Here is a 21,616-nt window from a genome sequence, read left to right as displayed (position 1 = left end):
AATTATGATCATAGCGTAACTCAGTTAATCCTCTATATGCATGCATTTTCTTCCACTTAAACATTAAAAAAGCAAGTCTTATCTACAGGCTTCCAGTCAAAACAGTTGTCTGCAGAGATGGTTTTAACACACTAGGGCTGTTTCGTTACAAGTTTAGAGTCAGATTTCTATGTAGAAAGGTAGCTCCTTGCTTCTGCCTCAGAGGATGAATGAGTAATGGTCAGCACAACATCCCATGGCAAAAAAACATGTTAACTATGTGTTGTCCAAGGTATATCCTTTGGTTTCTATTGAACTCACTACAATGAATTTTAGCAATTAAATGATCTTGAATACAAGTGCATTAAGGAAGTGAGAGAATAATTTATCTTTCTTTGCTTTCTCAAGCCTGTTCATAGTTCTATAAGCCTCTGCCATATCCCATTGCTCTTTTCCCCCTCTGAATGAAAAATGAGTCCAACATTTTAGTTGTGGGGGGAAAAACAGCTAAGGGACAACATGATAGAAGCTGATGGTATCTGGAATGTATTTGTATTAGCTGTAGAATTGTATTCTTTTAAAGAGATGGCAAATTTATCAAATACTGTAGTGTTTCAACAACATGTTTGGTTCAAGCTAGATAGGATGAGTTAACTCTGAAACAATCTTTGTGAAAGGAATCCCCCCCCCCTTTTTACTTCCTCTTCTCTTCTCGCACACTCTTGTGGAGGTGGGTTGCCACTCACTCCCAAACCCTCCTCTCCCCACACCATCCAGCCACCTCCCAGCACCACAACTAGAAAAAGGCCCTTGGCACTTTTTGTCAGAGAAGCACCATGAGTGGAACTTTGTGTGTCCCCTTAAGAGAGCCTGGCTCTTTTAATAACCCCAGCCCCTGTATGGAGAGATGCATGAAGTATGCCTTTGTGTGTTTGGAGGTTTTTTCGACAAAGAGGGGCAGAATACCTGTCTTGTTGGCAACCCATGCTACGCCACTGGCTAGAATGTTTATTTTTGGCATGTTTCTTTTTAACCTGTAAGGAATTGTGTGTGTGTTTAATTAGTGGGGGGCATTAAAAAACATGGCCTCCATCTTCAGTGTGAAGTAGATTTCTACTATCTGTAATGTGTAGATTGGGTCTAATATCAGGGAAATGCTAGCCTCTGCATTTGAGATGCTGGCCAGAACCAAGTACAGTGGTGCCTCGCAAGACGAAATTAATCCATTCCGTGAGGCTCTTCATATAGCGGTTTTTTTGTCTTGCGAAGCAAGCCCATTGACAGCTTAGCGGATTAGCGCTATTAGCGGTTTAGCGGCTTTTAGCGGATCAGCTGATAAGCGGCTTAGGGCTTAGGAAAAGGGGGAAAAAAGGGAAAAAACGCCGCAGGAACTCGCAAGACATTTTCGTCTTGCGAAGCAAGCCATGGGGAAATTCGTTTTGCGAAGCGCCTCCAAAACGGAAAACCCTTTCGTCTAGCGGGTTTTCCGTCTTGCGAGGCGTTCGTCTTGCGGGGCACCACTGTACTAAGGGACAGACTCTCAGAATAAGCTAATTTGGATGGCATGCTAAAGAGTGTTTGCTCTTTATTTTTCTTCAGATCATCAGAAGTTGGAGCGAGAAGCTCGAATTTGCCGTCTCCTGAAGCATTCCAACATCGGTAAGTATCTGTCTTGGAGGGGATAAGTGGAGGTGGGGAAAGTTTCTCGCTTTAGAAGAAGAGTTTGCCAGGGTTGACAATACTTGCCTGTTTTGTGTTCTTCCTGGGAGGACTGTGGGTGGGAGCGCTCCTTCAGTGATTGGAAAGATAGGGGAACATTTGTTCACTCTTAGAAGCTGATCATATTTGAGAAGGCAGTTGTCCAGAATCTGTTTCAGCAGATCTGTGCATGTTTCTCTCATTGCAGACAATGCATATCCAATCCTTTCCAAATTACCATCACTTCCAGTGCTCCAGATTCTAGCAATCTACATTTGCAAAATCCAAATTCAGCAGTTAGAACATCCAGATCCTGTGACTGGGATAAATCTTTGCTCAACAACTAGTTTTTTGAGTAAGTGGAGGATATGGCTGCCAAGCCCAAAAGTTATACCCCCACCAATGGGATACTACCTTTTCCTTGCCCCTGTACTCTGCACTGATGTAATTCAAAAATATGCTTTTCCACCTACATTGCTTGCTTTATTTCAGGCATGGAAACAAGTGTCCCATCAGTCCCAGCCAGTATTGTCAATGGTCAGGGTGATTGGAGTTTAAATCCAGCGGCATTTGGAGGGCAACAGGTTCCTGATCCCTACTCTATTTTATTCACAAAACACGGATAGTTTTGCATTATTATTATTTGCCCTGTGAGGAATTTTGACTTGGCTGCAGAAACCTGGCAAAGCTACTGATGGTATATACAAACCACAGTGAGTTAATAAACCATAATATCAAGTCAGGGTCAAATTGTGGTTGAGCCTCTTTTTCTCAGCCTAGCCTCCTCCACTAGGTTGTTAGGAGGGTAAACATGGAGTAATCACATCTACATACACCAACCTGAGCTCTTTAGAGGAAAAGTGGGGTGGGGTGGGGAATTGAGGCATAAAAAACCAGCAACAACAGTTGGTATGGATTGTGCACTGCACATTCTTGTTGCACAACTGATTGCTCAATCCCACACCCCCTCAACCCTGCTGGTTTCAATGCACCCCTAGGTAATCTTGCAAGCCCACTGCAGTTGCTGATGTCAGCAAAGATGATAGAGCAAGAGTTTTAGTAAGCAGCATGTTGGGCAGGTCTTTCCTTCTCAAACAACTGGCTAATTAAAACTATGACACCCCTCTCACCCGCTCCAGTGTGCAGTCTGTTTATTCCAGTCATTTTGTTTGAATCCTTTTTTTTTTTTTTTTTGGTCCTTTTTTTAGTCCTCTGTTTTTCTCCCTTTGAAGTACATTAGTTTCTATGGAAACAATGTCGTCATGGGCACCTTCTAGGTAGGTTTAGAGACAGACACAAGTGCAAAAGAAAAACGAAAAACCAGTTTGTTATATAATGGAGCTGGAGCAGATGCCACGGTGTGGAAGTCTTGGTGAGGTGTGCAGGATGTATATGGGCTTTGCGCAGTGGGGAGTTTGCGAAAGGAAGATGCATGTGTCCATACAGAGACATCTGTTTTCTGTGCATGATGCGGGGATCTTGTGCTTCACTATGGGATTGTTCTAAAAGATTTAAGGAAGCTATTAGGCATATATCACCAGCTAATTATTTGAAGCCCTGTGGTAAAGTGAGGCAGGCTTCCATAAGAAGGTGCAAACAGTTGCTAGGAGAGGTGACAACTCTTCCTTGATCACTTACAGTCATTCAGTGACGCAGAACAGGAGCCAGAATCTTCATCTACAGTATAATACAAAAGTATGTGCCTTACATTTTGTGTTGATTGGTAGTGCTGAGCGTCAGTGGGGCAATGCTTAGTGTTTTGCTGACCCCCCCACCCCAAGAGGTTAAAGCAAACACTGTGTCCATGTGGCTTAACTCCCTCCTTTTTCTTTAACATGATGACACATTCATGCAGCTAGGCAAACCAGCTGTTTTTGTTTGATCCTAGGGAGTACTTTTTTAACCTCCAGTTTGCTTGCACTAAAAACAAAGTGAAGACATTTCAGGGAGGGAAGTATAATGCTGCATTCAATCTCCTGCACATAATGTTCTCCTGTCCTGTGGACTTAATGCTATATTGTCTTATTGAGTAAGTTTGCTGAATATTATTGCCGAGTTAGTATGATACTTATGAAAGAGCAATTGGACCTGTAACAAAATGTTGGAATGTGGACTTCTGTTGAGGGTTTCAGCTAACCAACTGTGCCCTTTTCTCTTCCCCTCCACCAAAGTCAGCTTTCCGTGGCTACTGAGTATGCTCACTGAGCTGTTTCTAGATCCCTTTCCCAGAGGCTACTTTTCCTTCTGCAAACCTTTCCCCACACCTGTCTATACTTTGCTTTTGTGTGTGGATGGTGCCATTTTGGCTACAGAAAGACAGACACTCTGAGAACGAGTTTGCCATTCATATAGGTTGCACGCTACAAATAGTGAGCTCTTTCTGTAGAAAAGGTAAAGGGACCCATTAGGTCCAGTTGTGGCCGACTCTGGGGTTGCAGCGCTCATCTCGCTTTAATGGCCGAGGGAGCCGGCGTACAGCTTCCGGGTCATGTGGCAAACATGACTAAGCCACTTCTGGTGAACCAGAGCAGCGCACCGAAACACCATTTACCTTCCCACTGGAGCGGTACCTATTTATCTACTTGCACTTTGACGTGCTTTCAAACTGCTAGGTTGGCAGGAGCAGGGACCGAGCAACGGGAGCTCACCCCGTCACAGGGATTCGAACCGCCGACCTTCTGATCAGCAAGTCCTAGACTCTGTGGTTGAACCCACAGTGCCACCCACGTCCCTTTTCTGTAGAATATTGCCATTCTTTCTCCCTAAACGCTTTGCATTCAGGTTTTCCTTCGGTGGTGTGAATTAGGCTCACTTGAGTATCCCATCTCTTAGGAATTCCTGGCTTCCAGCCATCTCTGCAGTACAAACACACATCTGTAAATTTGTTTCCTCCAAAGTACCCTGGAAATTGTACTTTGGTGCTCTCTGTTCAAGGTCCCTAGCCCTTCTCACACATTTCCCAGGATTCCCTGTGGGAAAGGCATGGCTATTGAATAAGTGTTAAATCTGTGCTGTAGATATTCTACACTCTCTTGGATTTGCTCTCTTGGTGCAGTTCTTTTGTGGGATCTGGCCCTCAGAACTGAGGCATCATCCTGCATGAATTTCAGTGCAGAGACTGAGTGGTAGTCATATTTTGGCAGAATCAAATTCTGTTTATAAGCCTTGGCCCTGTATTTGTTTGTCTTGCTAGACGTTTTCTCCTCATCTGCAAAGAACTTTTGGAGACGTGGTATTTCATTTTCAAATGATTCCTCCCCCTTCTTTTTGTTTAATTAGCCTCGTTCTGGTGAGGAACAACATGTCTTGAAGCACAGAAAAAGAACCAGGTCTCAAAAGCCCATGAATTTTGTTTCCCTTAAGGAGGGCTGGATCTTGACCTTTCGAGGAGAGAGGAAAGGATATTTAGCAGCACACACATTTTCTCATGCCAGTTCCACTTTGCAGGGAAGTTCAATCTAACATTGAAGCGCTTCAGTCTGAAAAGATACCCACAACTCTGAGAAGAAAAAGGGCTTCATTCATTTTATGCAATGTTTCCTGCTCCGCTTTCTCTTTGAGTGACATAAGAGAGCTTCACATCTATGCAGGGTCAGTCTAAGGCAACTGATTTTGGGTATAATGAAAAGGCAGTAAAATCTTAGCTATTTAATTTACTATGATTATGTTTTTACTCCCAGGGAGAGACACTTGCTGGACCTTCTGCCTCAGGTGCCAAAATATCTTGGTCAGCCCTGGGTGCAATGCAACTTAACTGAGGGAGGGGCATCATTTGTTCTTTCCCTTTAGGCAGCAAAATCGTTTGGCCTGGTTCTGCATCTCATGCTCCATTTCAATGGGCCTGACATTTCTGTTTTCACGACATGAAGGAAGGAAGTTTAATGGGGCTATTTCCTTGTGCAAAGGACCCTGTGCTGAAATGTTTTCTGGGGATACACACACACACACACACACACACACACACACACTTTTATTAGTTTTTTTAAACATATTTCCAACAATCATATAACATTGATTGTTATATGTTATAAGATAATCATCTTATCTTATACAATGTTTTAGACTTCTGTCAACACCTCTGATGATTTTCTGTTCTTTATCACTTATTCTGCATTTCTTAATTTCTCTATTACTCTTAATTATCATTAACTAATAATTCTCCTCATAGTCTTTCTTGCAATATTTCAGATAGTCCTCCTTACAAAACTTCCTTGCAGTCCTACTAGTGTAATCTGTTCATTACAATTGCTTTTCAAATAGTTCGTATATTCACTCCAGCCTTCTAAGAATCTCTGGTCCCGCAGGTTTCGAATCCTTCCTGTTAATTTATTCAGTTATGCATAGTCCATCAATTTCATCTGTCTGGGGCTCCCCTTCTATCTAACCTACATACCCAGGGCTGAACATCTAAGGAGTGCAGATGATGATGATCATCATCATCATCACTTTTAATTTGTATACTGCCTTTCTATCTTACAATACTCAAGGCGGTTTACAAGCTGAAGAAACAAAGAATGTACACCTTACACCTTATAACAATCTAATGCAATACAAAAATGTGATAATAAAAGACACTTTATTTGATGTAGATTGCTTATTTTAAAGCTAACATTCAATAATCATTAGAATGGTATAGAATAATAATATCAGCATATAAAAATTAATCAGAAACCCACTCTTAACAATTACAATAAAACATTTCAAAATTACAATCAATAAAACAACTGCAAGCCACAGTGCATAAAATAATACAATACAAATTGAGAAACATAGACTAGAGAGTGGGGCAAGGCAGGTGGAAGAAAGCAGGTGGAAGAAGAAGATGACAATAAATGTATTTATTTATATACCTCTTAGTGCATAGAGACTTCTAAGCAGTTTACAAGTACGAACACCAATGACACAAACATAAATAAGCCACTCCTCCACTGAACATCTTTCAAGATAATAATGCCCACTCACATCATAAAAAGCTCATAACCCACTTATTCTCAGCAGCCAGAAGCATCATAGCCAGACACTGGAGAGACCTGTCAGGAGTAAGCATGGACCAAAGGTATCAAATAGTACAGGAAACAGGCTTATTAGAAAAACTAACCAATAAACTGAAACTGACATGGCAACAAACAGAAGAAGACACCTTCACCCTCGTATGGCTCACCTTTATCACGTACATAGCCCAACAAGACAACAACAAGAATCCGCTGATGTGAATCAATCTGGCTAACCTGATCCAAACACACACACACACTCATACTCACACACACAAAAACAAATCTCACTACAGCCAACCAAAGACAACCAACCACCCCCTAGGCCACCCACAACCTCTCTCACCACCAAGAAAATACAACAAGCGAATAGTAAGAGAACTCACACAAGTGACGCTGACTCAAAACCCCACACATACACTAAGTAGAAGAATAGAAGCATTGCCACCTGACCCCACCCCACTCACCATTCTCCCCTCCCCTCTTTCCCCCTCTTTTCTTCCTAACCTAACAGTGTATGCAACACTAATGTCTCACAACAAATGAACCTGATCTGTAGAAAATGCAACTTGAAAAGAGACAATGCACGTAATTTTGTAAACTAAGACATATTTATCTATATCTATCTATCTATCTATCTATCTATCTATCTATCTATCTATCATCTATCCATCTATCATCTATCTATCTATCTATCTATCATCTATCTATCTATCTATCTATCTATCTATCTATCTATCTATATCTATCTATCTATCTATCTATATCTATCTATCTATCTATCTATCATCTATCTATCTATATCTATCTATCTATCTATCTATCTATCTATCTATCTATCTATCTATCTATCTATCTATCTATCATCTATCTCTATCTATCTATCTATCTATCTATCTATCTATCTATCTATCTATCATCTATCTATCTATCTGTCTGTCTGTCTGTCTGTCTATCTGTCTGTCTATCTATCTATCTATCTATCTATCTATCTATCTATCATCTAATCTGTCTATCTCTCTCTCTCTCAGCCATCCCTGCAAAGGCCACATACCACGGGTGGGGATGGCACCTGTATATGCACATGTGTACTCTCTTGTACACCGCAGACACTCACCAGACACACAGGCACACAAACTGTCTTCCTCTTTCAGTCACACACTCAGTGAAAACAATCCCATTAAAACATAAACATCCATAATTAAAATATGCAATAAGACAGTCCCATTATATAGATATATAGAAACCCTGTATCCAGATCCCTGTTCTAGAGGGGCCATAAAACATCTAATTCCTCTAATAATGTTTCAGATCCATCAGTGCCACTATTTTCACACCAGTTCTCATGCTATAGTAAAGTCTTTTTAAATGTACCTCTGGGCCTTTGGGAGAATGAATGAATGAATGAATGAATGAATGAATGAATAAATAAATAAATAAATAAATAAAGCAAGCTGCATTAGTAGAGACCAAAAGAAACAGCTCCATACCTGGATTGTGGATAGCTAGATCTATGTCGTAGGGAAGACTACTCTATTGCTATTATTCATTCCACTAGTTAGTATGTGAGCTTGTTTGCTCTACCATTCCATTTTTAACCTAGGCCCTGACAATAATAATAATTCCATTTATAACCCACCCTTCCTCCTGAAGGAGCCCAGGGTGGCAGATTTGGATGTGCTGTGTGTTTATTAAAGAAAAAATTAAGTGTCCCTCTACGTTCAGCCAGAAATTACTTTTTGTGATGGTTGGCACTTATAGGAAACTTGCGCCAGAAACGAACTATGGGTTATCGTGGACGTGCCGGTGCATGTTGCTCAAATTGTGTTTTGCTCCTCTTTTTCCTGAACCAGAAAGGGGGGCGGGGACCACAGCAATGGTTAAATGTGAACCAGTGCTTGTAATTTCTCTCCAAACCTTTAGAGGAAGTAAAGGTTTTTTCTTGGCTTCATCTCAAAGTTTGCATGGAGGGAAACAAACCATGAGCATTGATTCACCGGTAAGCCAGCACCATTTTCTGTCTCTTCTTAGCTTGTTAAAGGGAAGAACAGCCGCAGGTCCAATATGAGCAGTATGTATCAGCCTGCTTCTCATTTCAGACTATGACATGCAACCATAGCCACTTCGTTAGCTTATAATGGATTATTATTATTATTATTATTATTATTATTATTATTTGTTTGCAGAGCAGAAATGTAGGGTTAGAGACTTACATCCTACTTTGTCACAAGTGAGGTGTTTCAGTGCTATGGGAGATTTGTGGATCTTCTACAATATTTTCTACTTCAAATATTCAAATAAACATATGACCAAGAGATTTATTTATTTTTAAGCTGGCATAAGTTTTAGTGGCATTATTATACTGCTAAAATATGTATTCTTCAGTACCTTGGACATATTTTAATTTCATCATAGATTGTTGAATGGTTTTCTTGGGTTTAGAAAACAAACAAGCACCCAGCTGTTTTCTAAACCTTTTAGCGTGTCTCCATAGAAAATATTTTGGACTTCTGTCTCCAAATTTTAGATTGTCCTGTAACCTTATGCACCTTTTACGTGGCTTTCTTGATAAATGAATTTTAATTGAGTTGGGTTTGTTCCCACCAAGCAGGCGTGCCAACCAGACTCTCAAGGGAGATAACTGACAGCTTGAACTCCTGATTGTGCTTGAGACACCCATTGCAAGCATTCTGGCAGCCACCTGTCCTCTCCCTCCTTCCTATTTCTTGCCCCCCCCCCAGCCCAACCTCTCCTTCCCTTTTCCTGTTCCCTCTGGAATTGCTGCCCCTTCATTTCTGTAGCCCTTCTTCCATACTGCCTTCCACAACCTGGTGACCTCCAGATGTTGTGAACCACAACTTACATAATCCTCGATCGTTAGCCCCACTTGCTAGTGCTGATGGTACTTGTAGCCCAAAACATCCATAGGGAAGGCTGCTTTATTGTAACCAAGCCAAAGTACATGTAATTGAAATATGCATGCATTTTCCCTCTGCCTACTCCTCCCTACTCCTCCCTTCAGCCCCCACTCCCTGATCTGTTGTTTTCCTGAATCGATTTTAGACTGTAAGCCCCATGGCCCAAGAGCCTGGTATTTCTGCTCTTACACAGAAACAATGATGTTCCTACTGAAAATGGAATTTCCAGTGTTCAGGTGCAGTGATGACCGTATACTGGATACAAAGAGTGGGCTGCGCTTAGAAACTCCTCCTAACCATCTGGATGGCTACTGCCGGAAGCAGAATACTGGGTTAGATGAGAATTTAGTCTAATCCAGGAAGTCTTGTCTTATCTTCTTAACTTATTACCTAATTTTTGCCCAGCTGGTTTGCAGAAGTTTGGCTCAGAAACAGGTTTATGGGCAGGCAAGTGCCTACTGTAGATCAGGAATTGCATTGGAGATTGCAATTTGTTTTGAGTATTAGAAATGAGCTGAGACCACAGCCCTTCATTTCACATAAATATCCGTTTCTGATTATCCAAGTGTTGTCTGAACTCTTAAGTGTGTGTGTGATTTTGTTGTTCCTATTGTTAAACAATTTGGAGTCAGAAATCCTTGCTGATTTACTGAAAATCAATCTACTATTATATCCCAGTCTATTTTCTCCCTCTCCCCCTGTATTATAAATCTGTGCTCCCGGGGACTTGGTAGGTCAAGGCAGTGTGGCAGCAATATGCTGGATAGGGGAAGGAGCCTGTGGAAAGGAAGATCTTGCTTTCTAAGTGATCTAAATGCTTTGAGATAATCCTCACAGTTATGTTCAGATGAAGGGCCTGTTACCTGGGCCTCATCACACTGCTGCCTTGCTGCTATGCATGGGCTGTGTGCCCGTGAGACCTTATGTACTTTGTGCAATGTATGTTTTAAGGCAGAGGAGGAAAATTTCAGGTATGTAATGTATCGTTTTGTGTTCCTTTGCAGTTCGCCTCCATGATAGCATATCTGAGGAAGGCTTCCACTACCTCGTCTTTGATCTGTAAGTAGGAAATCCATTGTGACTGTATCACTATATGCTCTATTCTTGCACTTGAGGTCCCTGCCCAGTAGCTCACCCAGACCCCTACTCAACTTAACCTGGAATTTATCTGCTTTAAAATACTAACCCCCCCCTCCCACCACTTCTCCAGCACAGCATCATAGTTGCCACTGATTGTCCCCTTTCTGGTGGCACACTGTGGATAGTTTCCCCCCTCCCCTGCATGATAATAATAATAATAATAATAATAATAATAATAATAATAATATTTATACCCCGCCCATCTAGCTGGGTTTCCCCAGCCACTCTGGCCGGCTTCCAGAAGAATATTAAAATACAATGATTCATCCAGTATTAAAAGCTTCCCTAAACAGGGCTGCTTTCAGATGTCTTCTAAAAGTCCGATAGTTGTTTATTTCTTTGACATCTGATGGGAGGGCATTCCACAAGGCGGGCGCCACTACTGAGAAGGCCCTCTGCCTGGTTCCCTGTAACTTCGCTTCTCACAGTGAGGGAACCGCCAGAAGGCCCTTGGCACTGGATCTCAGTGTCTGGGCAGAACGATGGCGGCTGGAGACGCTCCTTCGGGTATACTGAAGGATTATACAGGTATACAGCATTATACAGGTATAATTCTGAATAAATTTTGTGTGCTGCTAGGGGAATTGAGCAGGCTGCGGCATCCTCACGGGGGGGGGGGGGAGAGAGAAGAAGGCTGCAGCTGCAGCTATTCCATTAGCACGAAGGGGAGGGTGATGAGAAGGAGGAAGGCTATCAGAATGATGGGGGTGACTCAGTGCCCCTGACACACTATGCCCAGAGTAGCTAAACAGCTGCTTAGCCAGAGACATGCCCACTAAGACCCGCATAAGTTTTAAAGGCTCTGTTGGCTCCAGGGCTCCAGACAGCGATGTTGGCCTGTCCCTCTTCCCATTCCTTTTGTCAGGATGGCTGTAGGCCATGTCCTGTGCCGACTGCCTTTGCAAAGTGTCTGGGGGCTTGTGGAGACATTGTGTGCTTTGCTCGGCTGCCTCTCACTTCATTCCAGATATAGAAGCTGGTGATCTCATCTCTCCTCTTCCCTGACAGCTCCAGTTAGGCAGTGAGCTATATTTAGCTCTTCTCTGAGTCAGTGCAGCTCCTGCTTGTCTTTCGCTGGAGTCACACAGACCTTGGTATGTCCCTTGCCTGCAGGGGGAGGACTGAAAGTAAAATGCAGGTTTACATCCCCCGGGCCACATGGCAAAGGACACTTGAGGACCCAGCTGTGGACTGGGCCAGCTGCTGCGTGGGTTGTTACGGTTTTGCATGTGCTTTCCGAGACCTTATAGGCTCAAGATTTGATTCCGTGAATATCAAGCAATTCCTGGTATATGCAGAATGAAGCTGAAAGCTGCGCAGAATGGGGAGGCTTTGATCATTCGTTGAGGCTGTTTGAAACGTTGGAGGGTGGTATACCTTGCTATTCAAGAACAAAGATGACAGATTGCTCCCTTTTTTCATGGAACTCAGCATTACTGGATGGGGGGGGGGGGGAAGAGACTTTAAACCCACACTTGCTTCCTCGCTGTAAGGTAAAGGTAAAGGTACCCCTGCCCGTACGGGCCAGTCTTGACAGACTCTGGGGTTGTGCGCCCATCTCACTTAAGAGGCCAGGGGCCAGCGCTGTCCGGAGACACTTCCGGGTCACGTGGCCAGCGTGACATCGCTGCTCTGGCGAGCCAGAGCCGCACACGGAAACGCCGTTTACCTTCCCGCTGGTAAGCGGTCCCTATTTATCTACTTGCACCCGGAGGTGCTTTCGAACTGCTAGGTTGGCAGGCGCTGGGACCGAGCAGCGGGAGCGCACCCCGCCGCAGGGATTCGAACCGCCGACCTTTCGATCGGCAAGCCCTAGGCGCTGAGGCTTTAACCCACAGCGCCACCTGCGTCCCTTCCTCGCTGTAACCTCTGCTAATACTCATTCCATTCTCTTCCATAACCTCTTTCTTAGACAGAGTCACTCAGGTGGCATCCTCTGCTCATTCACTAGGGGGTAAATCACATGGCGCTCAGTGGGACTTACTTTTGAGTAAAATGCACAGTCATTCTTTCTTACAAGGCTAGCAGCCCAACATGGGTCTTCCTTGGTCAGCTTTTGTTACACTGCACAGTGGTACCTCGGGTTACATACACTTCAGGTTACATACGCTTCAGGTTACAGACTCTGCTAACCCAGAAGTAGCATCTCGGGTTAAGAACTTTGCTTCAGGATGAGAACAGAAATCGCGCGGCAGCAGCGGGAGGCCCCATTAGCTAAAGTGGTGCTTCAGGTTAAGAACAATTTCAGGTTAAGAACGGATCTCCGGAACGAATTAAGTACGTAACCAGAGGTACCACTGTACACGAAAATCAGTAAACTTGGGACAAGCGTCAAATGGAGTGGTGGTGTTGGTAGCTGCTGCTTATTCCTGAAGTGCATTTGCACTATTCAGGACACACCCATACAACAAATTCTTATACTCAGCTCATCTCTTACACAAGAAGGGCAAGATGCCAGTGAAACAGACATGTTGAGCTATTACAGTACTGTAATAATGGCCATGTGGCCTGCTGGGCTAGGGCTGCCCTTTCCATACCCTTGACCTGTTTGCTGGAACATGTGCACTACATCTACCTGTCCTGTAAAACCATTGCCTGGAAACAGTTTTAGATATCTGCAGTACTTTTTTTCTTAAAAAAAAAAATGTTTAGGGGTACTCTCTCATTTTCCTACTCATAATGAAATACTGCCCCTCAATGAGGCCAAGCTTAGATTCACAAAATGTTTAGGGGTATGCGTCCCCCCCATCCCCCCAGAAAAAAAGCACTGGATATCTGTCCTCTACCTTATTTGTATCCTGCCCTGTCTTTATTGATATTCTATATTGAGTGTGCTGGCAACATGACCCGGAAGCTGTACACCAGCTCCCTCGGACAATAAACCGAGATGAGCACCGCAACCCCAGAGTCGGTCACGGCTGGACCTAATGGTCAGGGGTCCCTTTACCTTTTTATATTGAACGTGAGCCTCCAGTACGGAGTGGGTTCATATGATCGTTTTTCTCATAGCTCAAGGATGGGGAGCCTCAGTTCCAGGGGCTGAATGCGGCCCTTCATGCCAATTATCTGGCCCTTGGCACTCTCCCCAGGCTGCGTCCTCTATGCCAGGCCACCCATCTCCTCTAGACCTGCTTTGTACCCTCTTTACATGTTTTTGCTGGCTGGAATATTTCTTTTTGCTTGCCCAGATGGAGCGTAGAGAGTTTGTGTAGAAACTAGTTTATTGTACATAAGTAAAATTCACGTTCATTGCTTGGCCCACTTTTGCCCCTACCACCAGCAGGTGGCCCCTAAAAGGTTGCCCCAGAGAGAATGTGGCCCTCAGACTTGAAAAGTTTCCCCACCGCTGTCATCGGGAGAAACACATGGGTTGTGGAAGAATTCAGTGCTCAAGTGCTATGGCTGACAGTTGCTTCCAAATCTAGTTTGCCTTGCTGAAAATGAAGGATACTTTTACAGCTGACTGTTTTTCTTTCCTTGCTAGCCATCCCTCATCTTAAGGGCCTCCTGAATGTTGAGTGCATTTGAGCTGATATCCATCATTAGGCTTCTCAAGCTTGCTCCTCTAAAGCCAGCTGAAATATCTGAGAAGTGCAGATGCTCAGCATAGCTCAATACTAAGCAGTGTTCCAGCTTGTTGAGCAGCTTCCCAAATTATCATTTTGTCACAGGCCTGTTTCTGCTAGCCATCACTGCAACAATATCATAATATTGTGCTTATATACATGTGTCTCTTATAATAAATTCATCTATATGCAGAGCTGCTCCTAGATTCTTTTCCTTTTGAACAGACATACAGTAAAACGTCTCACATTACCATGGCAGTCTCAAGAATGGCTTGTCAAAGCTTCTTGAGGACTTAAGTTTTCTCCCATTCAAATTAGCAATGTCAAATCCGAAGTTAACTATAGAGGTGAGAATCTAGGCGAAAGTGAGTGATGAAAGAGAATCTGAACTACCTTGGGGGTTCCAGTTTGCAGACATTGCTGCATTTTGAGGGGGAATTGCACGGAATAAGGGAATGGAAAGAGGTGGCTGTTGAAGAGGCAAAAAAACAAAAAAAAAATTGCCCTGCAAATCCATGGTGTTGTTCTCTTGGCTCTCACACAGGAGGCAACACGAGCTCCTCGTAGTCAGGTGATTGGCAGCACAGAGGGAAGTAGCGGGTTGCAAGCATTACATCTGTAGCTCTGTGTGGGTGGGAGAGAGAACAAGATTTAGAGCTGCAGCAACAGCGTGGAAATGAAACAGTACACAGCTTAGGAAGGCAGACGGAGCAAATTGCTCCATGCTTTGGTTGTTGTGCTCTTTGTTTGAAGAGGCCCAATCAGTGGCGCTCACATGGCCCTGGGTGATGGCAAGGGAGTACATTGCCCAGTGCTTATTTTTCAAAATGAGAGTATGTAAACTAGGCATTCCTCTTCCACTTACCCCAAATTTAATGACCAGTGATCTGTGTAATCAACCTGGTAACAAACTCCTGCCATAAGTGCCCCTTTTGTCTTTCACCATTCTTACTTGCCTCTTCCAAAATGTTCTCAGCACTGCCTTCGTTGCTTATATTTCTCGGTGTCTTAAAATGGCAGACTATTCAATTGGCAGTATATGGGAAGAGCAGATCACCTAGGTCTTTGCCACGGATGAGCAACTGGTTGGCTCCAGAGTTTGGGGAGCTTTGGGCAAAATGCTTCCGCACCGTTGACCCTTTGTCCTTAGGCCCGGATCAGGAGGCAAGTTGTCCAAAGAGAAAGTGGGAGGCAAGTGGGGGATTCTGCTACACCTCCTCTGTCTTGTTTGCTTGCTCAGAGAGGACAGACAGTAACAACAGAAGACCTGGAGACTCCAAGGTCACCAGTGGACCCTGCCAGGAGCCCAGCCCTTCTGACAACTGTCAGTGGCCCCGATGATAATTTCTCCAGCAGAACAGGTGGCAGGTTCATCCCAAGTCTGTGTTTCGGAAAAGGGATCTAAAAAATTAGAACTTCTGGCAAGCTCCTCTGGTCTTTCAGGAACAGCTGGGCTGTAGCAGTTTGCCCTCAAGGGGTGCTTTTTCAGATTTCAGACTTTGCTTGAACTGTGGTCTGCGTTCTATTTCAGGGTCACGGGCGGGGAGCTCTTTGAAGACATTGTTGCCAGGGAATACTACAGTGAAGCCGATGCAAGGTGAGTGGTAATTCCATCTCCATCTGTCCCCCTCCATCCTTCTTCCTTTCCCCACCCTGCCCCCTTCTTTCTGCTCCCTGATCCCATGCCAGCTTGTACCTGTGCAACATTAACCCATCCATGACTGGGGCAAAGGGTTGGACTCAAAAGGTATCACAAGGCTACAGCAAAGTTCATAAAACCTTTGGCACCAGTGGTTGCCATGACGTGCCCCATTGCCACATGCAGTGCCAGAGCCTGCTCTGTGGCTTTTCCGTCTGATGATCAGGTTGCAGCAAAGGATGGGGCTCCTCTTCCTTTCATAGATGTGAAGGAGATAGCATTTTGGCAGGTAACCCTTGCTCCATTACAGTGCTGCAGGGTGATAAAAGGTAACACTTGCCAAAATCCACTCCCCCTTTTAATACCAAGGTTACAAGAGCTCTTTCCTCTTATTGCATCTGATTATCTTAAGTGAATTGCCTCCAAAATGGACTCTCACCAAGGTAGGCCACCACCGCAGCTGCTTCATGTTAAGGAAAGAGAGGCAGGCAGAAGAGATTTGGCTCAAGACCCGGTGGGCTGATGGCAGGTGTGTTTTTCTACACCACTTGTCTTGAGACTCAGTATCTTAAGATTCAAAGGCTTATGACATTTGCAGGTTACAGAATGAAGGAGGCCAACACCAGGTGTTTCGTTATTCAGCTCTTCAACCCTGATTCAACTTCAAATAGATTTTGGTTTACCTAGCCTAGATTATATGAACAATTGTGGATGAAATCCAACCCCCCCAATCCCCCCCCCAAAAGCATGAGAGTCTGCGAAAGAAGTGAAAGTTGGACATAACATAGTTTCTCAGGATCAGCTCTTGCTGTCCAAGTTGTAGATAGCTCTTGAGGAGCCCAGGGCTAAAAGTTGACAGGGTGAGAATAGCGAGGCTTAAAGAGCATCATCTTCACTGTGTTCATTTGAAAAAGAATCAAAGACTGGAATACTGCAGTGGGTACAGCTCAAAGTATAGCAGCAGTGAGTGGAAGGGACCCACCACCTGAATGATGCAGAAGAGTGCAGGGTCAGTAGGGTTTGGACTGATGGGAAAAGTATATGTAATGCTTGAGCACAGAACTATGGCTGTCGCAACAAGAGCTTGTTTGTGAGGGCAGAACCGCATTAGCCAAGAAACGTGGTTGGGGACCTGCCTTTTTTGTTCTGGTTGCCTCTCACCTATGGCTACTTCCCATGCTGCTCTGGGGAGTGGAGGAACTATTTGAGAGAGGTGAGATCATGTGGGGAGGAGCCATGCGAGGATCAGAAGCTATCTCAAGTACGACTCTTGGTGCTGTGGCTCTACTCTCTCTTACATGTATCCTCCATTTCTGTGTCAATATGGGAAATAGCCACAGGGGGGTGGCACCCATTCAACTACTATAAAGTAAGACCTAACCTTTTGTTTTTAGATTGTAAGCTCTGTGGGGCAGGTGCCTGTTTTCTTGTACTTTGTAGAGGATCATGCACGTTGATGGCCTTATATAGATAATAATAATAATAATAATAATAATAATAATAATAATAGTGAAGTAGCATTATTTATATTGTGTTTGACCATCTCTGAACTTGGCAGCAAACCAGGGGTCTCCTAACTGAAACTACCAGCTCTCCTTTCCGCTTTGTGTTGTTCTATAGTTTTTCTCTAGAGCTGACCACAGGCTCATTCCCTTAAAGGGCAACCAACCTAACTGATAAGAAAGTGTTTTTTTTTTATTAACTAAGATAAATATAATATAAAATATTGGTGGAGGATTTTTATTTTATTTAATTTAGCCTGAGGGCTGCTTTTCCTCGTGGTCAAATAGGTAGACTCAGGTGACTTTGTGCCATTACAATAATACCCATAGAAGTGAGTTCAGATAAGTAAGGAAGCCATATCACTTGCTTCTAAAAAACAGAGTGTAGACAAGGAAGGAAAATAAAGTTCTGTTGGGCAATTGGGGGTTCTGAAAGTCAGAGACTTAGTCCCAAGGGGTCAGGGCATAAAGAAACACGTTTGCTTTACAGTGGGCTGTGGTGAGGTGCTGCAAGAGGCAACTCATGACGCTGTGATTCAGGTTAAATAATGGGCCCATTTCTACCAAAGGGCGATAGCTTAGTGGTAGAGCACTTGCTTTGCATGCAAAAGGACACATCTTCAATTTCTGGCATTTCCAGATAGGAAAGACCCTTGTCTGAGACCCCAGAGAGATGCTGCCGGTCAGGGTAGACAATGCTAAACTAGATAAGGTAGCTTCCTATGCTGCTGTGCTAGCTATGTTTGCAAAGACACAGCAGGGGAGACTGATGTTCTTCCTGTGTTTCTTCCAGAATGCAGAGCAGGGCTATGACTTGTAACAGATTAAGCCTTTTCTCAATATGTAGCCTTTTCCTTATGTAGACTATGGACTGGAGGCCGTTGAGGGTTTTTTTTTTTGCATCTGCTTGGGTTTGTATCTGCTTCAAGGCCCATTTGGGTCTACTAATATGCCCCCTCTCATCTTATGTTGGGCCTACAGAATTGTGCTTACTGTTTCTTTTAATTTTCCATCTCTTCCTTCATACAAAATTCAGATAGATGTTCATGGCCTTAGGAGGGGGCTTCATATATTTGGGGGCTGACCCTTCCCAGAGGAGTAGAGAAGCACTGCTTCTCAGATTCGGGTGAGCTCCCTGAGAAATGAACTCTCATTTGTTCTGTCACTATTTATTAAATTGTGCAAGCCCTTTGGGTACGCAAATCTAGTTGGCATAGTAGGATTTTTGCATGGTACCTTTGTGGGATTTGGGGCCAACTTCCACTTGTCGTGCCAGTCTAGGCTCTACCATGAAAGAGACACAGATTCACATTCTTCTTCTTATAATTATTTTTGCACTCTAATTTATATCCCTTTGCGGTTGGGATAGGGAGAGAAAAACAAGCAAAATGGTATTGTTCCCAGAGGGCAGCCTGCCCTCCCTAAAATCTAGTGAAGGAGGCAAAAGAAAGTCAGCTTTGGGACATCACTGTGGCCAGGGCTGTATCGACGTGTGTCCAGGGGTTAGAACAGCCTTCGCCAAACTAATGCCCTCCAGCTGTTGTGGATTACAAGTCCCATCAGCTGTACTGTCTGGGGCAGGTGGTAGTTGTGTTCCAAAACAGCTGGAGGGCACCAGATTGGTGAAGCCTGGATTAGCAGGTTGGGTTTGGAGGGGATCCGTAGAACAGCTGGGAGAGGTTCACATAGCACTTCTCTGTGTTGTGTCCTCTCTTCTTCCTCACATTTAAAATGCATTTTTGTAGAGAAGGCCCCAGCATGAGCATCTGTCAGAAAACCTTTCCCCATTTTAGCTGCAACTTCCAAGTTCACTGCAGAAGATACCTCAGGAAGCCTAAAACCCATGATCAGCAGCAATGTACTTGGTGAAGATTTCTCCTTTTGACATTTTCAGCACTCAGAGGTAAGAGCCTCTGTTTTCAATGGAGCTTATTCCCATGTAAGTGTGTCAGAATCCAGTCATGATTAGAGTCCATTTTAATTTCCAATGACCTAGTTGATCCTGTAGGACAGAAAATGGTATTAAAGAAATAATCAGATAGCAACTGAAACAGTCAACATAACATTTCTGCAAAGCAAGTTATTTTTATCTGTCCTGCCTCCTTATTTCAGTTATTTGTTTTAGAGATTTCTAATCCCACTTTTTCATATAGAGCCGCCCCCACCCCCTGTCTAAGTCAGTTTACAGCATTTAAAGCTGGTTCTTTAGACACCCTTCCACAATCAAATTCCAAATGCACAGCTCACAGCTGAAACAGATTTATATGCATGCATTTATATGCATGCATTCCTTCCTGTAATTCCTGGCCATATTTAGTGACCTGTGACTACCAGGGGTATTCCCTCTCATTGCAACACAGCTGTACTCTGAAATATTAAACACTTCCCTGGTCATAACTAGGAGGTGCAGTTTTCCAGAACTTACTAGCTGTTTCAAAAAACTGACTAAAGCAGCCACTTGTAAGCTATGGAGATTGAAAAGAGCTAAGAGGAGAATTACCAGCAATGGTTCTGTCCCTCTTTTCCCTACTTCCTTGTGGAAGGGTGTCTAAAGAACCAGCTGTTGGGGAGCCTTGATCCCAGCTCTGAGATCGCTTTTTCAGATCAAGAATGAAGCCCAACCATTTTATTTATTCAAAATACTGAAGCTAGGTTTCAGGTTGTGAATATATATAATCTGCTTGTGTGCAGAAGGTCCAGTGCAGAACTAATAATAATAGTTTGGACAAACCATTTATACAAACTCCTTGCATCTTGGTTGTTACCTTAGCCCAGGACTGGGGAACCTGTGGCCATCCAGATGTTGATGGACTCAACCAACCCCAGTCAACATGGCCAATGGTTAGAAGATTGTGTTTTTTTTTTAATCTGGCTATACGCATAACTAGCAGTTCACAATTCTTTTCAATGGTGTGATCTTCTCCTTTCTCTGACTGATAGGACTTTTGACGTTCCCCTTTTTGTTTTAGTGTGTTTGAATGGGGACACACATCAATCAGTGTGCAAGCTTGCTGGCACTAGCAAACTGCAAATAGTGGGGTCCATGAATGTTGAATGGGCTGCTAAACTGAGCCTTGGAAGCCCAAATTGTTTGAGATCCAGCAGAGGGGGTAGAACTGAAGTGTGGTACACGCTATGCGGAGATGTATAAAATTATAGATTAACAGCAGAACTTTGGCACGTCCAGTGAAGCTGAATGTTGGGAGACTGAGGATAGACAAAGAAAGCACTTTTTAACACAGCAGATAGCTATGGAATTCATTCCCACAAGAAGTCGCGATGGCTACTAACTTACAGAGCTTTAAAAGAGGATTAGACAACTTAATGAAGGATAAGACTAATCAGTTACTATAGTCCACAGTGGCTTCACTGTCAACAGCTACTAGTCTTGATGGCTGTGTTCTACCTCCACAATCAGAGGCAGTACCTTTGAATGCCAGTTGCTGGAAATCACAAGTAGGGAAAGTGTGTTGGATCAATCCATCAACCTGATGGATGATTTAGAAGGATTGGGTCCAGCATCACTTTCGCTGCCCATGTGTGACAGTATCTGTACTCAGCAGAGTTACATCTCAACACAGCTCCTTCCTTGGAAGCGTCTTTGGGGTTGAAGGTACACACGCAGTAGGCAATAAACACTCATGGATGTCATAAAGATTCAGTCAAGTGTAGAGGTTTACTTGACAGGCATAAAAGCATATTGGTAGCAGCTATAAAAGGTAAAGGTAAAGAACTCTTGGGCGGTTCACTCCAGTCAAAGGCATCTATGGCGTTGCGGCGCTCATCTCACTTGTAGGCCGAGGGAGCTGGCGTTTGTCCACAGACTGCTTTCTGGGTCATGTGGCCAGCAGGACTAAACTGCTTATGTGGCTGGGGCAGGTGTGGCCTAGAGAGAGTCCTTAAGGGCCAGGTAGAGAGCCATGGAGGGCCACATTCACCCTGAGGGTCTGAGTTCCCCACTCTTGGTCATGCCCATGCAGCAGTAATGTTGGGGGATCAAATGAGCTACTTTGAGTTATTCCTGTCCCCACTGTCTGCAAAAGTGCCAGTTATATTATCCCATGTTAGTCCTCATATCTAGCACAGGACTGTCTTGGGCTATGCAGTTTTTCTCACTAGCTTCTTATACTGAGCAGGCGGAGTATCCTGGAGTAAAGGAATCTGCCTTTCCTGGAATATTTTC

At 43.8% G+C, this 21,616-nt stretch overlaps 1 protein-coding gene across 13 annotated transcripts in view; it reads left to right on the top strand.

Moving 5' to 3' along the window:
* CAMK2B (calcium/calmodulin dependent protein kinase II beta) overlaps positions 1–21,616 on the top strand; it is a 203,923-nt gene that overhangs the window by 97,431 nt on the left and 84,876 nt on the right. For all 13 annotated transcript variants that reach the window (XM_079954994.1, XM_079955003.1, XM_079955002.1 and 10 more), the window contains exons 3-5: positions 1,579–1,638; positions 10,591–10,645; positions 15,824–15,889. In XM_079954994.1, coding sequence (XP_079811120.1) covers positions 1,579–1,638; positions 10,591–10,645; positions 15,824–15,889 — 181 coding nt within the window. The remainder of the gene's footprint in view (positions 1–1,578; positions 1,639–10,590; positions 10,646–15,823; positions 15,890–21,616) is intronic.

Source organism: Podarcis cretensis, assembly GCF_951804945.1.
Source record: "Podarcis cretensis genome assembly, chromosome: 15".
Classification (NCBI taxonomy): Eukaryota; Metazoa; Chordata; class Lepidosauria; order Squamata; family Lacertidae; genus Podarcis; species Podarcis cretensis.
Note: the sequence above shows the minus strand (reverse complement) of the source record. Positions and strands in the feature narration are given on the sequence as shown.